This window comes from Cnephaeus nilssonii (genome assembly GCF_951640355.1).
Source record: "Cnephaeus nilssonii genome assembly, chromosome: 7".
NCBI classification, from domain to species: Eukaryota; Metazoa; Chordata; class Mammalia; order Chiroptera; family Vespertilionidae; genus Cnephaeus; species Cnephaeus nilssonii.
In genome coordinates, this window is record NC_137078.1 from 60,542,350 (window position 1) to 60,560,019 (window position 17,670).

A 17,670-nucleotide genomic window follows, 5' to 3' on the forward strand; every position below is an offset into this window, starting at 1 on the left:
AAAGATCCTATAATAAAAGCCTAATATGCAAATTGTCCCCTCGACCTGGGAGCTCGACTGCTCGCTATGACATGTGCTGACCACCAGGGGGTGGCGCAGACCATGGCGGGGTCAGCAATGTGGTGCTGGTAGTGGGCAGCAGTGGAGGCGCTGCCAGCCCTGATGGGCCCTGATGACAGCAGGACCGCGGCAGGATGGTGGAGCAGGTGAGCGAGTGGCGCCAGGCCAAGACGGGTGTGAGTGGGGCCCAATCGCCCCACCGATTGCCCTGCAGATGGCAACCAGTGTGTGGGGGGGGGGCAGGGTCACTGCCTGGCTCCCAAGCCCTGAGGGAGCCGGGCAGAGCCCGATGACTCAGGTGGAGGGGGGCACGCGGGGGGCCAGGGGCCCAGGTGCTGCCCAGGGCCCAGAGGTCAGCTGGGATCTGCCCTTCCACGCCAGGCCCTCGCGCTTTGATCGCTGGTCAGCCCTAGGGACCGCAACTGTGCACAAATTGTGTGCACCAGGCCTCTAGTAAATCATAAGTAAGGATATGAAATAATAACAATAATAAGAAGAAAAAGATAAGTAATACAATAATAAATAATAAAGTAAGAATAAACTGCTTTGCATACTCACAACTGTAAACCTATTTTTGCCCACCCCTATATAAGGTATACAAAAAGTATGATTTACAGGAAAAAAAGTAAGATTTAGAATGCCAGAGGGAGCTATTGTGCAAGAGCTAGAAGCTGTCCAGTTTATTTCAGTAAAACAGACTTAAATGCTGTGTGGAAGGTACACCAAGCCTTGTTGCATGGGCCAGAGGGCAAGGGTATAACCACTCCCCTACCTTACACAGTGGCCACACAAAAACAAGTGATTACAATGGAGTGTGATAAATTCTACAACACAGTGCTCTTCAAAGGGTGCTAGTGAAAATCACAGTTAAGGACACCCAAACCATGGAGGAAGATGAGCATATTTAGAGTCAAAACTTATCCCAATACAAATTTAAAATGTAGGCATGCCCAGTAAAGAATTGCTAATTGGCCCTTGCTGGTTTGGCTCAGAGGATAGGGTGTCTGCCTGTGGACTGAAGGGTCACAGGTTCAATTCCAGTCAAGGGCACATGCCCAGGTTGCAGGCTTGATCCCCAGTGGGGAGTGTGCAGGAGGCAGCGGATCGATGATTCTCTCTTATCATTGATGTTTCTATCTCTCCCTCTCCCTTCCTCTCTGAAATCAATAAAAATATATTTTTAAAAAAAAGAGAATTGCTAATTCACAGATGACATACATTATTTGATATAGCGGACTGAAGCCAAGGGCTAGATCAGAGCTATTAAAACCATTATATTGATATAAATATTTATGTAAACCTTTTAAGGTCAATATAGCATTTGTACTATTTGTACTATTTGAGCAATTTTAAATTTCATACATATAATGCAGTTGACAGGGCATCTGTCTTTCAGCAGCAAAATTTCCACTATTGCATAAAACTTAAAAAGTTCCAATTTAATACAAATCAATATCAGTTGAAAGCAAAGGCTTCCAGGCTTATTATATCTTCAGAGGAAGGGAAAAAGACAACAGTATTCATCTCCTGGTAGAATTATTTCTTGCTCACTAGTTCTATATCTAGTCATTCATTTTAAGTTGAATATGTGTCCCCATGATTGTCAAATTTTGTTGATCTATACCTTTATAAGTTGATAATTAAAAATTGACATGTATACAATTATGTTTTTGTTCCTTGATGAAAGTTTACTATTGATATAATCTAAAAAACAACAAATATTTTTATACACATAAAAATGTTCTTGAGAGAAATTCAGGTTTTATTTTCTCTTGCTATATTCCAAAAGGTAAATCGAGAGACATTAGAATCAAACATATCACTGGAAGTAAAATGAAATCTGAAGTTTGCAAAAAATGTCAAAGCACTAGCCAAATGAGATCTCCTGAACAAAAGGTGCCAAAGCTTTATTATTCAAATAAGTAATGAATGAAATGTGGGAGCTTTTTGGGAAAATGATTTCCATCTCCATTTAGAGAAGCTCTCAGAGCTTAATGGGAGTCAGGCTTCATGTTCTAACATTTGGCCTGTCACATTAAAATAGGCGAAGGAAGCTATTCAGTGCACAGATGAGCTGATTCATTTCTCCATCACTGCATTACACAAGGTGGGCCGTTTTTCCTTCCCAGACTCACAGAGCAACTTCCATCAGTGAGCTATTCTTCCAACCCATACTACAAGGTGGGGAGAGGGACAGTGGAATCCTCTACCTGTGTCTGAAGGCTGTTCAACCAGTGGAGGCTGTTCAACAAGTGGCGAAGCTGGTGAGGATGCCTTCCTTCGAACCAGGGTTAGGTGTACCACCTGCCCCGCGTTACGTAATACTTCAACAACGTCCTGGTTCGCAAAACCCTGAATATTCACACCATCGACCTAAACGACATTAAACAGGTTTCAAGTTAGCTACTATTTTAAATTCTGGCAAGGTACAATCAAATTAGGCAATTCATTTTATTCCCCAAATAATTTGTTATTAGACCTAAGAAAGTATTTGAATAAGGATGCAAAATTAGTATAAAATATGCTGACAAACTTCCTGAGACACAAGAAAGCAAATCCAAACTTGTAGTCCTAAAATCACACATTTTAACTTAAACCTAAGAGATAAAGGGTCCCATTTTCTGATGCTATTTAAAATTCCAAGTGCCATAAAAATATTCAGGTGAATTAGGTAGCAGATCTTTACCTGCAAATATATAACCAGCTATGAACTTTTGTTTTGTTTTATGAAACTATGAAAATCTGATGCTTGTCAGAACTGCTATAATGTGATGGTTAAAGCACAGGATTTGAAGTTGAGAGCCTTATGTTGGAATGCCAACCCCAGCAATGTATTGTTAACATAGATACTCTGAACTTCAACTTCTTTCCTCTGAAAAATGGGCATAATTTCTACTTCCCCTGGTTGTCTGAGACTGCATGTAAAAATGCTGAATAAACTATAGCTATTATTAAATACATACCTGTATATATTATATTTTTCTTACCAATATAGTTAGTGACTCTTCACAGACATTTAAAAAATAAAAATAAAATTTAGGACCCGTAAGAGTCCAAATTAATGAGATTTTACTGTACTAATAAACTTAGTTTTTTAAAGTATTATGGGACTATATTAAGCCATTCCCCTCTCATCTACACTAATAAAAGAGTAACATGCTAATTGACCGTACCGTCATGATGCCCACTAGCCAATCAGGAGTGAGTATGCAAATTAACCCAACAAAGTTGCCATGTTAATTTGCATGCACAGTCGCCGAGCGGCTGGGGCAGGGTGGGATGCAGGCGTTCCACACCACCACAGCCGCTCTGGGCTTTTGGGCAGCGTGGGAAGGCAGAAAGGTGGCTCTGGCCAGGGCAAAGGCAGTGCCGGCAGCCAGGGGAAGGAAGGAAGGCCCATTCTTGCACGAATCTTCGTGCATCCGGCCTCTATATTATAATAAAGATAACGTTTCCCCCCAACTTGATTCAATTCTAAACAGAGAGCAGTTACTTACAGCAACTATTTTGTCATTCACTTGAATTTGTCCATTGTGGTATGCAGCACTGCCAGGTATTACACTTTTCACATAAATCCCAGAAGCTTCCCCTAAGGTGCACAAAACATATGGAAAAAGGGAGAAAGCTCTAATTAGACCTTGATTGCAAGATTCATATCAAGAGGTTAATTAGCTAAAGGGCTGACAGAAGGCTTGATAAATACTATTTTGAACACAAGCAGAGAAACTGATGGATTATTTCAAACTGTCACTGTCACAAGTGAGCTGAATTTGAAATTATTTGACTGATGACTATTTTTGGAAAAATAATAGTAATGGAACCTTGAGGAGATGCACTCCAATATAAGCTAGAATTCAAAGAGCCCTCTTCTCTTGCTCTGTCACCCTTCTCAATGGACTTGGCATGGCCTTCAATGTTTTTCACCTGTATTATGACAAGAGTCTCCTAACAGGTCTTCCTGACTGTATGTAGTTCACTGTTCATGTTAGCTTCCCCAAACACAGAAAAAAGAGAGGTACACACAGTCATCAAAAACTAGAATAATCTCAGCAACATGAAATAATCCTCATATTATAAAATAAAATATTTAACCAGAAAATATGGCTATATAAAAATTACAGCTATGACTCTTCACAGACGTTTAAAAAAGCATTTAAAAAATATGCATGCCTACGGGCAATGACTTGAAGGGAAATAGGAAAAAGAAAACCCAAAGCTCTGGATGATTTTATATTTTTATTTTTTAATATCAAATGAATTTAAACTATTGTCTGCAGAACAAAAATAAGCACAGCCCTATCTGATTTGGCTCAGTGGATAGAATATCAGCCTGTGGACTGAAGAGTCCCAGGTTCAATTTTCAGTCAGGGCACATGCCTGGGTTGTGGGCGATCCCCAGTAGGGGGTGTGCAAGAGGCAGCCAATCAATGATTCTCTCTCATCATTGAGATTTCTATCTCTCTCTTCCTCTCTGAAATCAATAAAAATATATATTTCAATAAATAAATAACAATAAGCACAATGGATTTCTATCACCTACATAACAAAAGTAAATTCCACAGAATCACATTCAAGGACCTCCATAATCTGCCCCAAGCTTCTTCTTTTTTTAAACTTTATTTTACTTCATCCTTCCAACAAGACAAAACTCCAGACACACAAGACTCTTGATATTCCACCACAACACTAAATATTTTCTTGATTTTAGACCTTTTCTCATTTCATTCTTTTCTTCTTGCCAACCTCACCCATTGTTTCAAATCCTTCTCCTTTTCCATGTTTAGCAAAAAGCCTTTCTCTGTAAATTCTCCACTGCCTTCTGTCCAATTGACTCTTTTATTCATCTTGATAGTTTGCTTGCATCTCTATTAAAACGTGTATTTCACTTATCATTGAATAATTGAGTTATTTACATGTTTGTCTCCCTGACAAGACTTTTCTTATGTTCATTATTCTACCTTCTCCAAAACTAAGCAAAGTAACTGCTCAGAAGTTCCAATGAATGGAATAAAGAGAATTATTTTGAAAGACTACATGTTAAAAACCATATTGAGTTTTTAAATGTTCTAGTTTTTGGATTCACCACTGCCCATCCCTTCCTATCTCAAAAACTTATTTTGAGGGTAAAGAAGTCAAATGATCTTTTCTTTATTCAGGAACATAAACATTAAATTTTATCAGTTTCCTATCTGTTACTCACTTTCATTTTATTCTGCTTATATAGTGTGAAATTTAAAAGAAAACTTCAGATAATAAAGGTTCATAAGCCAAAAGTTTAGGAACCAATCCATGATTTCTCTAACCAGACAGCATAGTGAGAACTACTGACAGTTTTTTTGCAACATTATTATACAAGCGATACTTAGCTCTTTTGAAACTCATTTAAATTCTGAACCTAAAAAAGGTGGCATTTAGAAAAAGCTAGTTTTGAAAATAGTTATTTCATTAGGCTAAAATAGCACAAGGTGGTTTGACATGGATTTCATTCAGGACTTTGAATACATTAGCACTTCTAATATTTCCACCTGCTATAAGTATATAAAATAATAACTTTAGAAAAATTAACTTTCTAATCTTGCTATTTTTTAAAAAAACTAGGACATTTCATAACTCTGAATTTTCATGTTACTAGAAGATACCTGTAAGAGGTTTATTTTTCCTTACTCTAATAACTTCCTTTAATAATAGAGTAATTCTTACAGTGAAGGTTACCAAAACTTTGCATGTAGGAATTGAGGGAGCATTATTATGATTATTTAAAAAAATTTTTTTCCATTGATTTTAGAAAAAGCGGAAGGGAGAGGGAGAGAGAGAAACATCGATGGCCACCTCCTACAGGCCCCCTGCAGGGGACTGAGACTGAAACCTGGGCACATGCCCTGACTGGCTACCCCTGAGAGTATTGTTACTCAGAGAGACTTAGGCCATGTATTTATTCTTTTGGAGATCGAACCTGCAAATTTGGCATATCGGGACAAAACTCTAACCAGTTGAGCTACCCAGCTATGTATTTATTCTTACAATGTATTCCCTTTATATGAAAGGAAAAGAATCCTAATTAAAGTATTTGTTTTATCTTATTTTTTTAGTAATTAAAAATAATAATACTTTTTGACATTTATAATATGAAATATATGCAGTAGTCATTTTACTTTATTGCATGTAAAATGTCATAATATGTAAGAGTCATACTATTCAAAATATATCTATCTTAGCCTTGGCCAGTGCACTGAGAGGTTGTTGGTTCGATTCCTGGTCAGAGCCCATGCCTGGGTTGTGGGCTTGATCCCTGGTAGGGGGCATGCAAGAGGTAACCCATCGATGCTTCCAGTGAATTTTCTTTCTCCTAAACTTTAAGGGTCCCACCCTCACCCCCACCCCAAAGACTTGCAACGAGGCGAGCAAAGGGCAGTGGCAGCTCACCCCAGACTAGCCCTCTGAACCTGTCTCCAAGGCCCCCTTTTCTGACTTTACAGTGAGCTAACAGCAGCCCTGTCATGGCTCATTCTCCCCCTGTAACATTTCTAGAGAACCAAAGCAGCCCCACTGGGCTCTCTCCTGTTGCTTCTATCCTGGGCCTTTCCTTGTTTCACTGTCCCCAGCTTTAATAAATTTACTCTCAAAATTACTTGGACTTGTGATGTGAAATCTTTCCTGCACAAAGTCAAGAACCCACACAGTACCAGCCAGTCTGAGGCAGACCCATTCCGGGTCTGGTTCCTGTCTGGTAACAGTTTTATTATGCAACGTTTAAATTAAAATTTGCAGGTATTTAATTTCGCTGTCTAGAAACCTTAATATCCTTTACAACTATTTCCAAACATAAAATTGAAATGATTCATTTACCTGTATGAGCACTTCCAACATAGCCAACAATTCTAATCCCAAGACTCTGTCCATCTTTTTTAATGAGCTCAACATTATAAGTTTCATAAAGAGAATTGTCCTGAAAAGAAAAAAAGATTGTAATTATACATAATGTTTAGTCACATAACTGCATTCAGAATAAATTTGTGCATGGTTTTGTCAAGGATTTTTTTAGCACCCATGGTAGGCAGAATTTTAAGATGGTCCTGACTTTTGACCCCTGATGCTATTTCTGTGTTTGTCACATTACAGGGCAAAAGGGAGATTATCCAGGTGAGCCTAATCTAATCAAGCACCGTTCAAAAGCCAAGTTTTCTCCTGCTGGTGGCAGAAAAGGAAGTGAAAAAAGATTTTAAGTATAAGGACTGGACTTGTGGTTTGAAGATGGAGTGGGACATGTGAGAAGGAATACAGGGGGCCTTAAGGAGCTGAAAGATGCCCTTAGCCGACAGCCAGCAAAGAGAGACTTCAGTCCTACAACTGTAAAGAATGCATTGTGTCAGCAATCTAAATAGGTTTGGAAATGGATTGTCCCAGAGCATCCAAATTTAGAGCCCAGCCAGCCCTCATCTTGATTTTGGCCTTGTAAGAATCTAAGCTAAGCAGACAGCTCAGCCAAGCCCATGCAGATTTCTGACCTACAGAACTGTGAACTAACAAAGGGTATTGTCTCAAGCCACTAGGTTTGTGATTACTTATTACACAACAATAGAAAACTGATACAGCCAACTTGAAAAAAATTCAGGATTAATTTCTATGTGAAAGAACTAAATGTAAAGAAAATTTTAGAAACAAAAATTTTAGAAACAAAAATGACTAATTTTTGTGTCCAGCCACGATGGCTCAGTGGTTGAGTCAACCTATGAACCAGGAGGTCACAGTTCGATTCCTGATCAAGGCACATGCCTGGGTTTTGGGCTCGATTCCCAGTAGAGGGCGTGCAGGAGGCAGCCGATCAATGATTCTCTCTCATCATTGATGTTTCTGTCTCTCTCTCTCCCTCTCCCTTTGCCGCTAAAATCAATAAAAAATTTTAATGGCTAATTACTGTAATAATCATTGTGAGCAAAAAATATTGACCTAAAACTTATTTTCATTGTCTTTTATTTAAGATATTTCTGTAAAAGAGTAAGGTATCTAAAAACATAATGCCTTGTTGTCAGTTCAAAACATTAAGAGTAAAAAGCAAACAACTGATTGCATCAAATTCTCACTTATCACATAGTTACACTGCTCCCTCACTACAAGGGCAAATACTTTACAGAAGACACCAAATGGCCCTTCAGATGAAGATGAAAGGTGGCTTTCCAACCGCTTCTCACAATAATCACTCCTCTTTTTCTCTTCCTCTGGGCCTCTCCTCTTAAAAAACCATTTCTTTCCTTTTATCTAATTACCTTGTTGATTCAAAGCCTATGAGATAGTTGAAAGAGCTTGCAATGAACAAGAAAGACCTGAATTCTAATCCCAGCTCTGCCACCTACTCTTTATATGACCTTTAAAAAGTTATTTGGACTTCTGTTTCCTCATCTTTAAATGAATGGTAAGACCTATCTTTTAGAATTCTTGGGAGGAATTCAGATGACCTGAACAATTCCAGGTACTTGATAACAATTAATAATAATGATTGTTATTATATCACTGTAATGATTATTACTAATCATAATAAATATTATTTTGAATGTTTACTCCATTTGGCCAATTTGTTCCTATCAGTGATAACTGTCATACATTGATCAGTTTTTAGTTTCCGTTCCACCATCTGGATGTCTCCTCATCGATCTAACGAAATAGAAATGGCAAGAATTATTTCCCTCCAATTTACAGATGAGTAGCTGAGGCTCAGAGAGGTGGAATGACTTAACCCTGAGAAACAGCAAAAATGAAAATCAAACTTGTCAATGTCTCCAAATTGGGCTCTTCTTGCTGCTTCCCTGGTGGGCATTGTGACACTACTCACACCAGCGTGGCATTTCAAGTAGAAGGTGTTTCTACTCTTACAATGTATCACACAATACTTGATTTATGATGAAAGAATAATTTATGTACTCACAGAACTAAGGCTCCTGTTAGGCACAGCAGGCAGGGCAACAGGTAAGGCTGTAGGGGTCGGAGGGGTTACAGAAATTTCACCAACTGGGTCTCTTGCAACTAGCATCCTGACTGAATTCCCACAGTTTCTCAGCACTTGTGCAACTTGCTCACTGGTCATTCCCTGCACATTTGTGCCACCAATCTTCAAGATGTGGTCCCCTGTCTGGAGTCTTCCATCCTTTAATCCGAGAAAGAAACAAAATTATTCTGAGAAATCAATGATCTAACTTCACTAGTTAATAACAATTCATCAGACTTTGCGTTGTGGCAAAATGGCTGGCAAAGAAGACATCTAAAATGCTGAATAAAATATATTTTAAATGAATGGTTGAATTGGCAAGAGAGAAAAGGAAGTCCTTGCAAAAAAGAAAAAAAAAAAAAGGAGGTGGGGGTGGGGCAGGGGTGAGTCCAAAATGAGGAGTAACCAGAATTCTAAAACAGGTATTTGCTTGAGGGTATCATTTCATGCCCAGTGGCCTAGAGCCAGGGTATCAATGGCCACATATGCAAGGAAGAGGTCAGAAAGCCCTGGGCATCAAGAAAGGAAGGAGGTCAGATCAGAAGCATAAAGGTAGAAACTCTGAAGGCCAACAAGGTCAGTGGCATGTCTGAGGGACAGCAGGTGTCAGTGTGGCTGAAACAGAATGAGCAAAGAGCACAGTAGTCAAAGAAGAGATGAGAGCATTAACAGGGTCAGTCAGCAGTGTAGGGCATCTGCTCCAACTGAGTAGGAAGGGAAGTCATTTGAGTGCTCTGAGCAGAGGAGTGATATTACCTGACTTAGTTTTAACAAGACCACTCAAGTCTATGTGCTGAAAATAAAACTATAGGAGAGGAAACAATAGGAACAGAGATACCAGTTAGTAAAGCTATAATCTAGAAAAAGATAACCATGGCTTGGACTAGGTTAGCAGTTGGGGTGTTGAGAAGTGAGGTTCTAGATGTATTTTTAATGAATTGTCAACAGGCTCCCCTAAGCATGTTGTGGGGTGTGAAGGAAAAAAAGTTGTCAGCCTAAGGTACTGGAAAGACTCAGAGAAAAGAAATAGATGCAAGGAGGAAATAATTATGGGAAAAGGGATAAAGAATTGATGGATTTCTACTTGAAGCACTGGTAAGTTGATATTCTGTTATTACCAATGCAACAAACTTGAAATAAAACAACTACTTAAGAAAAAATCAGAGGCTATGATGAAAAATAAGGGGAAAACTGCTTCTGTGAATCAAATCATCCTTGAACAGAATCATGGCCTGAACAAAGAATAAAGAATGTGTCAAATAAGTGTTTTCATACTTGGCTTGGCTAAAGAAGGGCACTTCACTGTAAGTCATATTTAGTTACTTCCTAGGCACTATTATTTTTCCTCAACTCAACTTAAAATGATGGAGATAATTTGCATCTGTCACTGAAAGTCAAACGTTTTCTTCTTCTAGAAAAACAGGTGTTCTAGGGAATTCATAAGTGTAAAAACAGTATTAGTCAGATTGATAGGGAAGATAACAAAATGACAGCTACCTTGTTTATGTCCAGCATCCCCAAATATTGCATTTTATTAATATTTTCTGATCAGCATTCTCCTTCCATAACCTATGTGTAAGAAAACTAAAAGGCATCAGAGCCCTTTTTGTTATTTTAACAGAAGTCCTAAATCAATGATAACCAATAAATTGCTATGCCAAGATTCAAAGTGTACGCTAATCAAACAACAAAAATATTTATTAACTCATAGGTTTTTTTCAAAAGAGAAAAGACATTATGCATATAGGCAAAGATAGTAAGGAAGGCAGAAAAATTAAAAGAGCTGGCATAACTGGGTACCACATTATTATAGTGAAAGCACTAACGTATCACTTACAGTTTTAAAAATATACTTTAATCCAATTTAGCAGTTATTGGCAAAAAATATATGTGTGTGTGTACATATATATATATATATGTACACATATATTCATATATGTATATATATATATATATATATATATATATATATATATATATATATATAACTTTGTATTTTAAGTTCAGCTATTGTTAATAATAATTTCAATTAAAAAAATATTTGAAAACCTATGCCCTGGCTGGGTGGCTCAATTAGTTGGAGCATCATCCCATTCAACAAAAGGTTTCAGGTTCTATTCCTAGACAGGGCACATATCTAGGTTGGGGGTTCCATCCCTGGTTGGGAAGTGTAAGGGAGGTAACCAATCGATGTTTCTCTCCCCGCCCCCCAACTTCCTCTCTCTCTAAAATAAAAAAATAAACAAACAAAAATATTTGAAAACTAAAGGAATTCAGGCCTGCCCTATAAAAGAAATAAAGAAATCAAATCTGTTTCTTCAAAAACTAAAAAATAACATCAAATAATTCCACAACTCAAAAAATAAGATCATTACTGCTTTTGATTCAAGGCTGCTTTTATCGTTGGTCTTTAATCAAAAGGCAACGTGTCATTGACAGAAAGCAGTGACTTTATAAAATAAAATAAACGCTCTTTCCCTTAAGGAATTAAAGAAAGGTACTAAATCTAAGTATATCTTTCCTACCCTAGTCAAATTACCAGAGCCCTCATCCACTGATTTTTAAGGATAAAGAAATATCTGTTTATAGGACTCACTTAAACAAAATTGCTTGGGAATAACCAGCTGTTTAGTGGCCTCAAGCTGGCCTTTGCTCATTCTAGACTGAAATTCCTCATGGGCCACACCCACCCTCCAAGTCCTTGCTTGGTAACATTACTTTCCTAGTATTAAAGTTTACTAGATAGTTATTATGACTCATATTATAATTGCCTCATACCAAAGAGTCAATAATTCATGACGACTTTTAAAGGGGCGGAGTTGTAAGAGTCCTCTTGTGAGACAATGGGGTAACTCAGTGTCCCTGATTTGCCTAGAATTACTTCAGACAACATGAAAGCGATTTCTGCAAAACAAAGTTGTTTTACACTGCTCGTTAGAAATATTTTTTTAGAAAAACTTCCAGCTGCTGAAAAAATTTAAAATTTTTGCCCAAAGTGAAAAGAATTCTCAAAAGATGTGTGCTTCGGGTACTGTGGATTTTTGAGAGTGTCTGAAGATTACAGGAAGTTGTTATTTCTTTTATCTCCTCTTACATGATACTATATACTTTCCTTTCCATAGAATCGGCCCTGATTACATTTACTGTTGGGTTATTGTAGATAGATTCCAATAAATGCTTCTAAAAAACTCTTATGAATCAATACTTTTCCATTTCATTTACTTTATAATATGCAAGGCAATAGACAGAAGGTCAAGTAAGGGCACTGGAGTCAGAAACACCCAAATTCAATCCTGGCTCTACTTTGATCAAGCTGTGTGGCCAGAGGTCAATTCTAAATCTTAGCTCCCTTTTAAACAAAATTGGAATAAATTCCTTTCTCATTGAGTTGTGAACATTATACCCAATACTATATGTAAAATATTTAGGCTAGTACCTTGCTTACAGCAAAGCAAGTCCTCAAATGCATCCAATTCTGATGCCTCTTCAGGCAACGGTAACCTCAGTTAAGTGTTCTTTGCTGCATCCCCTCAACTCTGTCTGTATCATTTTTTAACTACACATACTGACTTATATGTACACAAAAGGAAACATAAGGGTCTGTTTTATGAAACCCTTTGAAATAAAAAATACTGACTTCTTTTTCTAACTTTCTGTCATACAATTTTATATTCTTTGAAGAAAGTAGTAGTTATTAACCCCTTCAGCAGAATGTAGGTATGTCTTTAAGGTCAATCTTGATCACATCTGAACTAATGACCTAAGACATCCATATTCCCTTACCATGAAAGTTGCATATTCAGTACGTTGTAATTAAAAGCAATATTCCATTTAATTTTTTTAAAGCTGTGATCAGGCTACATGAGCAACAACTTGTAAAGACTTAGCAACAATGCAGAGATGGCTGAAGAAATTCTACCTGCTATTAGCTGAGGTGAATGGAAGAGAGAAGTGAATACTGCTGTTTGGGTCTCACCATAGTCCCTACAGGAAAGAGTCAAGAGTCTGTTGTGCCTACAGTTGGCTATATTCCCTGATGACAGGTAGGTATGACCAAGCCCGGACAGGTGCACATCAGGAAGAACAACATTAAGGCTAACTTTGAATAAATAGACCTAAGAAGCACAGGCTTCAGAGTTAAACAGTTGAGGGCTCAATCTTGACCTTGTCATTTTCCAGTTAGGTAGCCTTGGGCAATTTCTTACGTTTCCATATCTATGATTTGGGAATAAGATTTATGACTGTGTTATTTATGGAATATAATGAACAACATAAACTGATGAACAAAAACAGATCCAGAGACAGAGAAACATCGATCAGACCATCAAACCTCAGAGGACAGGTAGGGGAGGGTGGGGGTAAGGGGGAGAGATCAATCAAAGGACTTGTATGCATGCATATAAGCCTAACCAATGGACACAGACAACAGTGGGGTGAGGGCATGAGGAGGGGGGGGTGATGAGGAGTAATGGGGGGATAAGGACACATATGTAATACCTTAATCAATAAAGAAATTAAAAAATAAAAAGCAAAAAAAAAAGAATTATATGAGAATAATTCTTAAAAACAGTGTCTGGTATAAATACTTGCTTCTCCATTAGGACTCTGACAGGCACACCCCTACCCCCTCCGTGATGACCTAAAAGAGTGACAATCCCTTCCAGTAAGGGTGAAAAACCAGACCTGGGCTTTGCCCAACAGTGTCTCAAAGGGATTAATTTGGGAAACTCTGCACATCATATTCTCCTTGTGAAAATTCATAACATACATTAGGATATTAAAAGCTCAGACAATTCTTACAGTAAGGAACCTATTTGATTTTATTAGGCTTGGTGTTTTCGAAATTTAATTGACCCTTTGTTTTCCACAACAACCATTCCACTTTGCATCTTGAAAAATGTTACTCCAGCAACCAAGCCTATTAAAATGGCAAAGAGGGAGGGAAGGATATGAGAAAAGATTTCAAAATACTCCACAATTTCTCATTCCTTTCCAGGTTACAAAAAATCCTCAAAGATTGCTATTTGTTTTGTGCCACAGATGTGTTTTCAAGACCCACAAAATGACCATTCTCAGCCTTTTTGGTCTCAGAACCCCTTTGTACTCTTAAAAACTATTAAGGATGCTCTGGCCAGATTGCTAAGTGGTTAGAGTGTCGGCTCACAGACCGAAGGATCTCGGGTTCCATTCCTGGTCAGGGCACATGCCCGGGTTGCAGGCTCGATCCCCAGTGAGGGGCGTGCAGGAGGTAGCCTATCAATGAGTCTTTCTCATCATTGATGTTTCTATCATTCCCTCTCCCTTCCTCTCTGAGATCAATAAAAATATATTCAAACAAACAAACACACAAACAAAAGCAAACTGAGGTTTCCTGGAGAAGAAATTCTGCTGAAAGACTGTAACAGAAAACCTGCTAACCTCCCTACAAATTTCAAAGTTCAGACTGAACCTCAAATCTTGCCGAGTTTCCAGCCTCCTAGCCTGACTTACAGATTTTAGACTTGCCAGTACACATATGTCAAAATTAAATAAAATGTATACTTTATATATGTGCAATTTATTATGTATCAATTATACCATAAATATTACTCAGAAACTCAAAGAGCTTGTTGATATCTCTCCCTTGATCTCTGTTAATATCTACTGAATTAGAAAATAGTGCTTTGAATTTACATATTTAACACATTAATATATATGATATTGGTGTATATATTTTTTATTCTTTAAAAAGCTATATAAAACTAGTGAGAAGAGTGGTGTTTTAAATTATTTTTGCAAATCTCTTCAAAGTCTGGCTTAAAAGAAGATAGCTGAATTTTCATATCTGGTTGAGGTATATAAAAAAAAATCTGGCTTCAATTAGATACATAGAAAATGGAGAAGTATTTTAAGCCTTTTCAACCCATTCTTCTTTGATAATACAGCAGAACTCCACAAGTGGTGGTTTCTTAAAGAATAGTTGCAATGTAGAATCAGAAAATACATCCAAAAAACTTTCAGACACAGTTTCATTCAAATCTACTGATCTATCTTGAATGGATCTTTTACCTATATATTATTTTGTCATATCACACATTGGTCTTCAGAAAATACTGATTCACAGAGCTATGAAGACCTTCCAAATATTGACATATTTAATTACAAATATTAAAAATATTAATATCACAAACAACCTAATAAGAACCTTTTAAATATTGAAAACATTCAAGCTCACAGTAAAGCACAAATTTTCCAAAATTCTAACTCTTGTTTGAAAGTTCAAATTTTATCATCATTAATAAATGCTCTCAGTTGTTTTCCTTGAAATAACAGGCTCACTTCATTCATTTTCAAGAAAATATCTGTCAAATACTCAAGTCTGAATGATGATAATTTTTCTGTCAGATATTCTTTCAAAAAATGAAAGTATTGTTCCAGGGTGGTTTCCAGAGGGGGAGGGAGGGCAGACAAAATGGGTGAAGGAGATAAAAAGGTACAAATTTCCAGCTACAAAATAAATGTCATGGAAATATAATGTATAGCATAGTGATTATAATTAGTAATATTGTACTATATATTCCAAAGTTGCTAAGAGAATAGATTTTAAAAGTTCTCATCATAAGGAAAAAAACTATATATGGTAATGGATAACTTACTGTGGTGATCATTTCACAATATATGTAAATATTAAATAATTATTACATTGTACACCTGAAACTATATAATGTTGAATGTTAATTACATCTCAAATTTTTTAATAAGGGCAAAAATTTTAAAATAAAACAAAATTTAAAGATTAAAAGGCTGCTTAGTATTTAAAAAGTGGATACTATATCTTACAAATGTTTTTAAGGCAAAGTAACCATCATACTTCAGTATATGGCAGAAGTGCTGTATGGTACATCCCATTTTGTCACACAATATTAAAAACATGTGCACTTAAAGTTCAAAATGTACAAAATTAATAATTGCTATTGCACTTTCTTAAGTGAAACTGGCAATTTTTTTTTCTTTTTTGCTGCAAGCACATGGTGGAGGAGAATACAATGACTGCTAGTAGTTTGATGCCACTGCCTGTTTCACACTAAGGAACCAGCAGTTTCAGTCTGCCACTGCTTGTGTATCATCATGCAAATTTCAACATGGTGACAGAGCGAATAGCATCTTAGTATTAATAGCTGGTGTTGCTCAGTGGTTAAGAGCATCGGCCTGCACACCGAAGGGTCGTGGGTTCAATTCCCAGCAGGGCACGTGTGGAGGCAACCAATCGATGTGTCTGAAACATCGATGTTCCTCTCTCTCTCTCCCTTTCACTCCCTCCCTCCTTACACTCTCTCTAAAAATCAATGGAAAAAATATCCTCCGGTGAGGATTAACAGCAAAAAAACAATTAAAAAAAAATTGCTTTGATCTTGTTGACCCTCTGCAAGACACTCAGTGACCCCAACAGGTCTCTGCTCTAAATAAATGCAGGTAGATTCTAGAAGCATAATAGAAATATTAGCTCCACGATTAGTACAACATAGAGCAAGCTGGCTTAGAAATGAGGAACGGCTGAATTTGCCTCAAAATTGTGTTTGCATAGCAAGTTTATTTTTGTATATGTTTATTAGAAGGGATAAATGTGTATATAACTGCAATTTAATCAGTGAAATTTGCATATTATTGTGATTATGATGAGCATTCTATATAATATAGGCTCATTAGTAAGTGGCATCATAACCAAATTTCTAAGTTCATTTCCAAAAACTAAAGGTTTTTAAATATATACTTAATATTTTCTTCAATGTAAAACTAAGCAGAAACAGTTGGTAAGTTTTTAAAGGCCCACTTTCAATTCAAACAGGGCTAAATAATAAAATGTAGTCATTTGCATGACAATGCCAAAAATTTTTAATTCAAATAAAATTTACCACATAAATTGAGACAACTATTTATAATCACTATACCTTCTGATTGTAACACACATTATAAAGTTGTATTTCAAACCATACAATTTAAATTATATAAAAGCAAAATAAAAACAAAAAAAGATCAACTTACTCGGTCTGCTAATCCTCCGGGAACTATAGTCCTCACAACCACACCATTTGATTTCCCTCCAACTATTCCAAAACCTAATCCAGAGCCATCATTAATGAGCTCAACATCTTCAATATGGCCCCAACGAACCTACAATTAATGGCAAGAGCCAAAGTGTTAGTAAAACACACAGATTCTTGGCTTCCCAGTATAGTAATTACTAATGTAACAGATATACAACAAATTAAACATTCATACAATTAATCAAGACAATTTTCTAGAGGCTAAGAGGTATGTTAAGATCATCATATGATCCCTGCCCTTAAGGATTTTATAATCCAGTAGAGAGACAAACTAAAACATAAATAATTAAAGTACAAGACAGAATATCGGGTCATAGACACTGTAGCTCTAACAGAACCGAAACATCTAATTCCTCAGTCTATGCTCAGGATCTAGCAGTGTCCAGCACCTAGTAGGAACATATATATGCTTATCTGAATTAAAAGAGAATCACAAAGTATTATAAGGACTGGGGGGAAGTGGTGCAGAAGAGAAGTTTAATCTAATCAAGAATTATGGAACACTTCAAGGAAAAATGTGGTGTTTTAATTCCAATGCTGAGAAAA

At 36.9% G+C, this 17,670-nt stretch overlaps 1 protein-coding gene across 5 annotated transcripts in view; it reads right to left on the bottom strand.

Moving 5' to 3' along the window:
- Positions 1-17,670, bottom strand: part of PATJ (PATJ crumbs cell polarity complex component) — a 313,058-nt gene that overhangs the window by 267,028 nt on the left and 28,360 nt on the right. For all 5 annotated transcript variants that reach the window (XM_079776628.1, XM_079776629.1, XM_079776630.1 and 2 more), the window contains exons 7-11: positions 17,063-17,191; positions 8,981-9,199; positions 6,907-7,006; positions 3,558-3,649; positions 2,271-2,433 (exon numbers count right to left, since the gene is read on the bottom strand). In XM_079776628.1, coding sequence (XP_079632754.1) covers positions 2,271-2,433; positions 3,558-3,649; positions 6,907-7,006; positions 8,981-9,199; positions 17,063-17,191 — 703 coding nt within the window. The remainder of the gene's footprint in view (positions 1-2,270; positions 2,434-3,557; positions 3,650-6,906; positions 7,007-8,980; positions 9,200-17,062; positions 17,192-17,670) is intronic.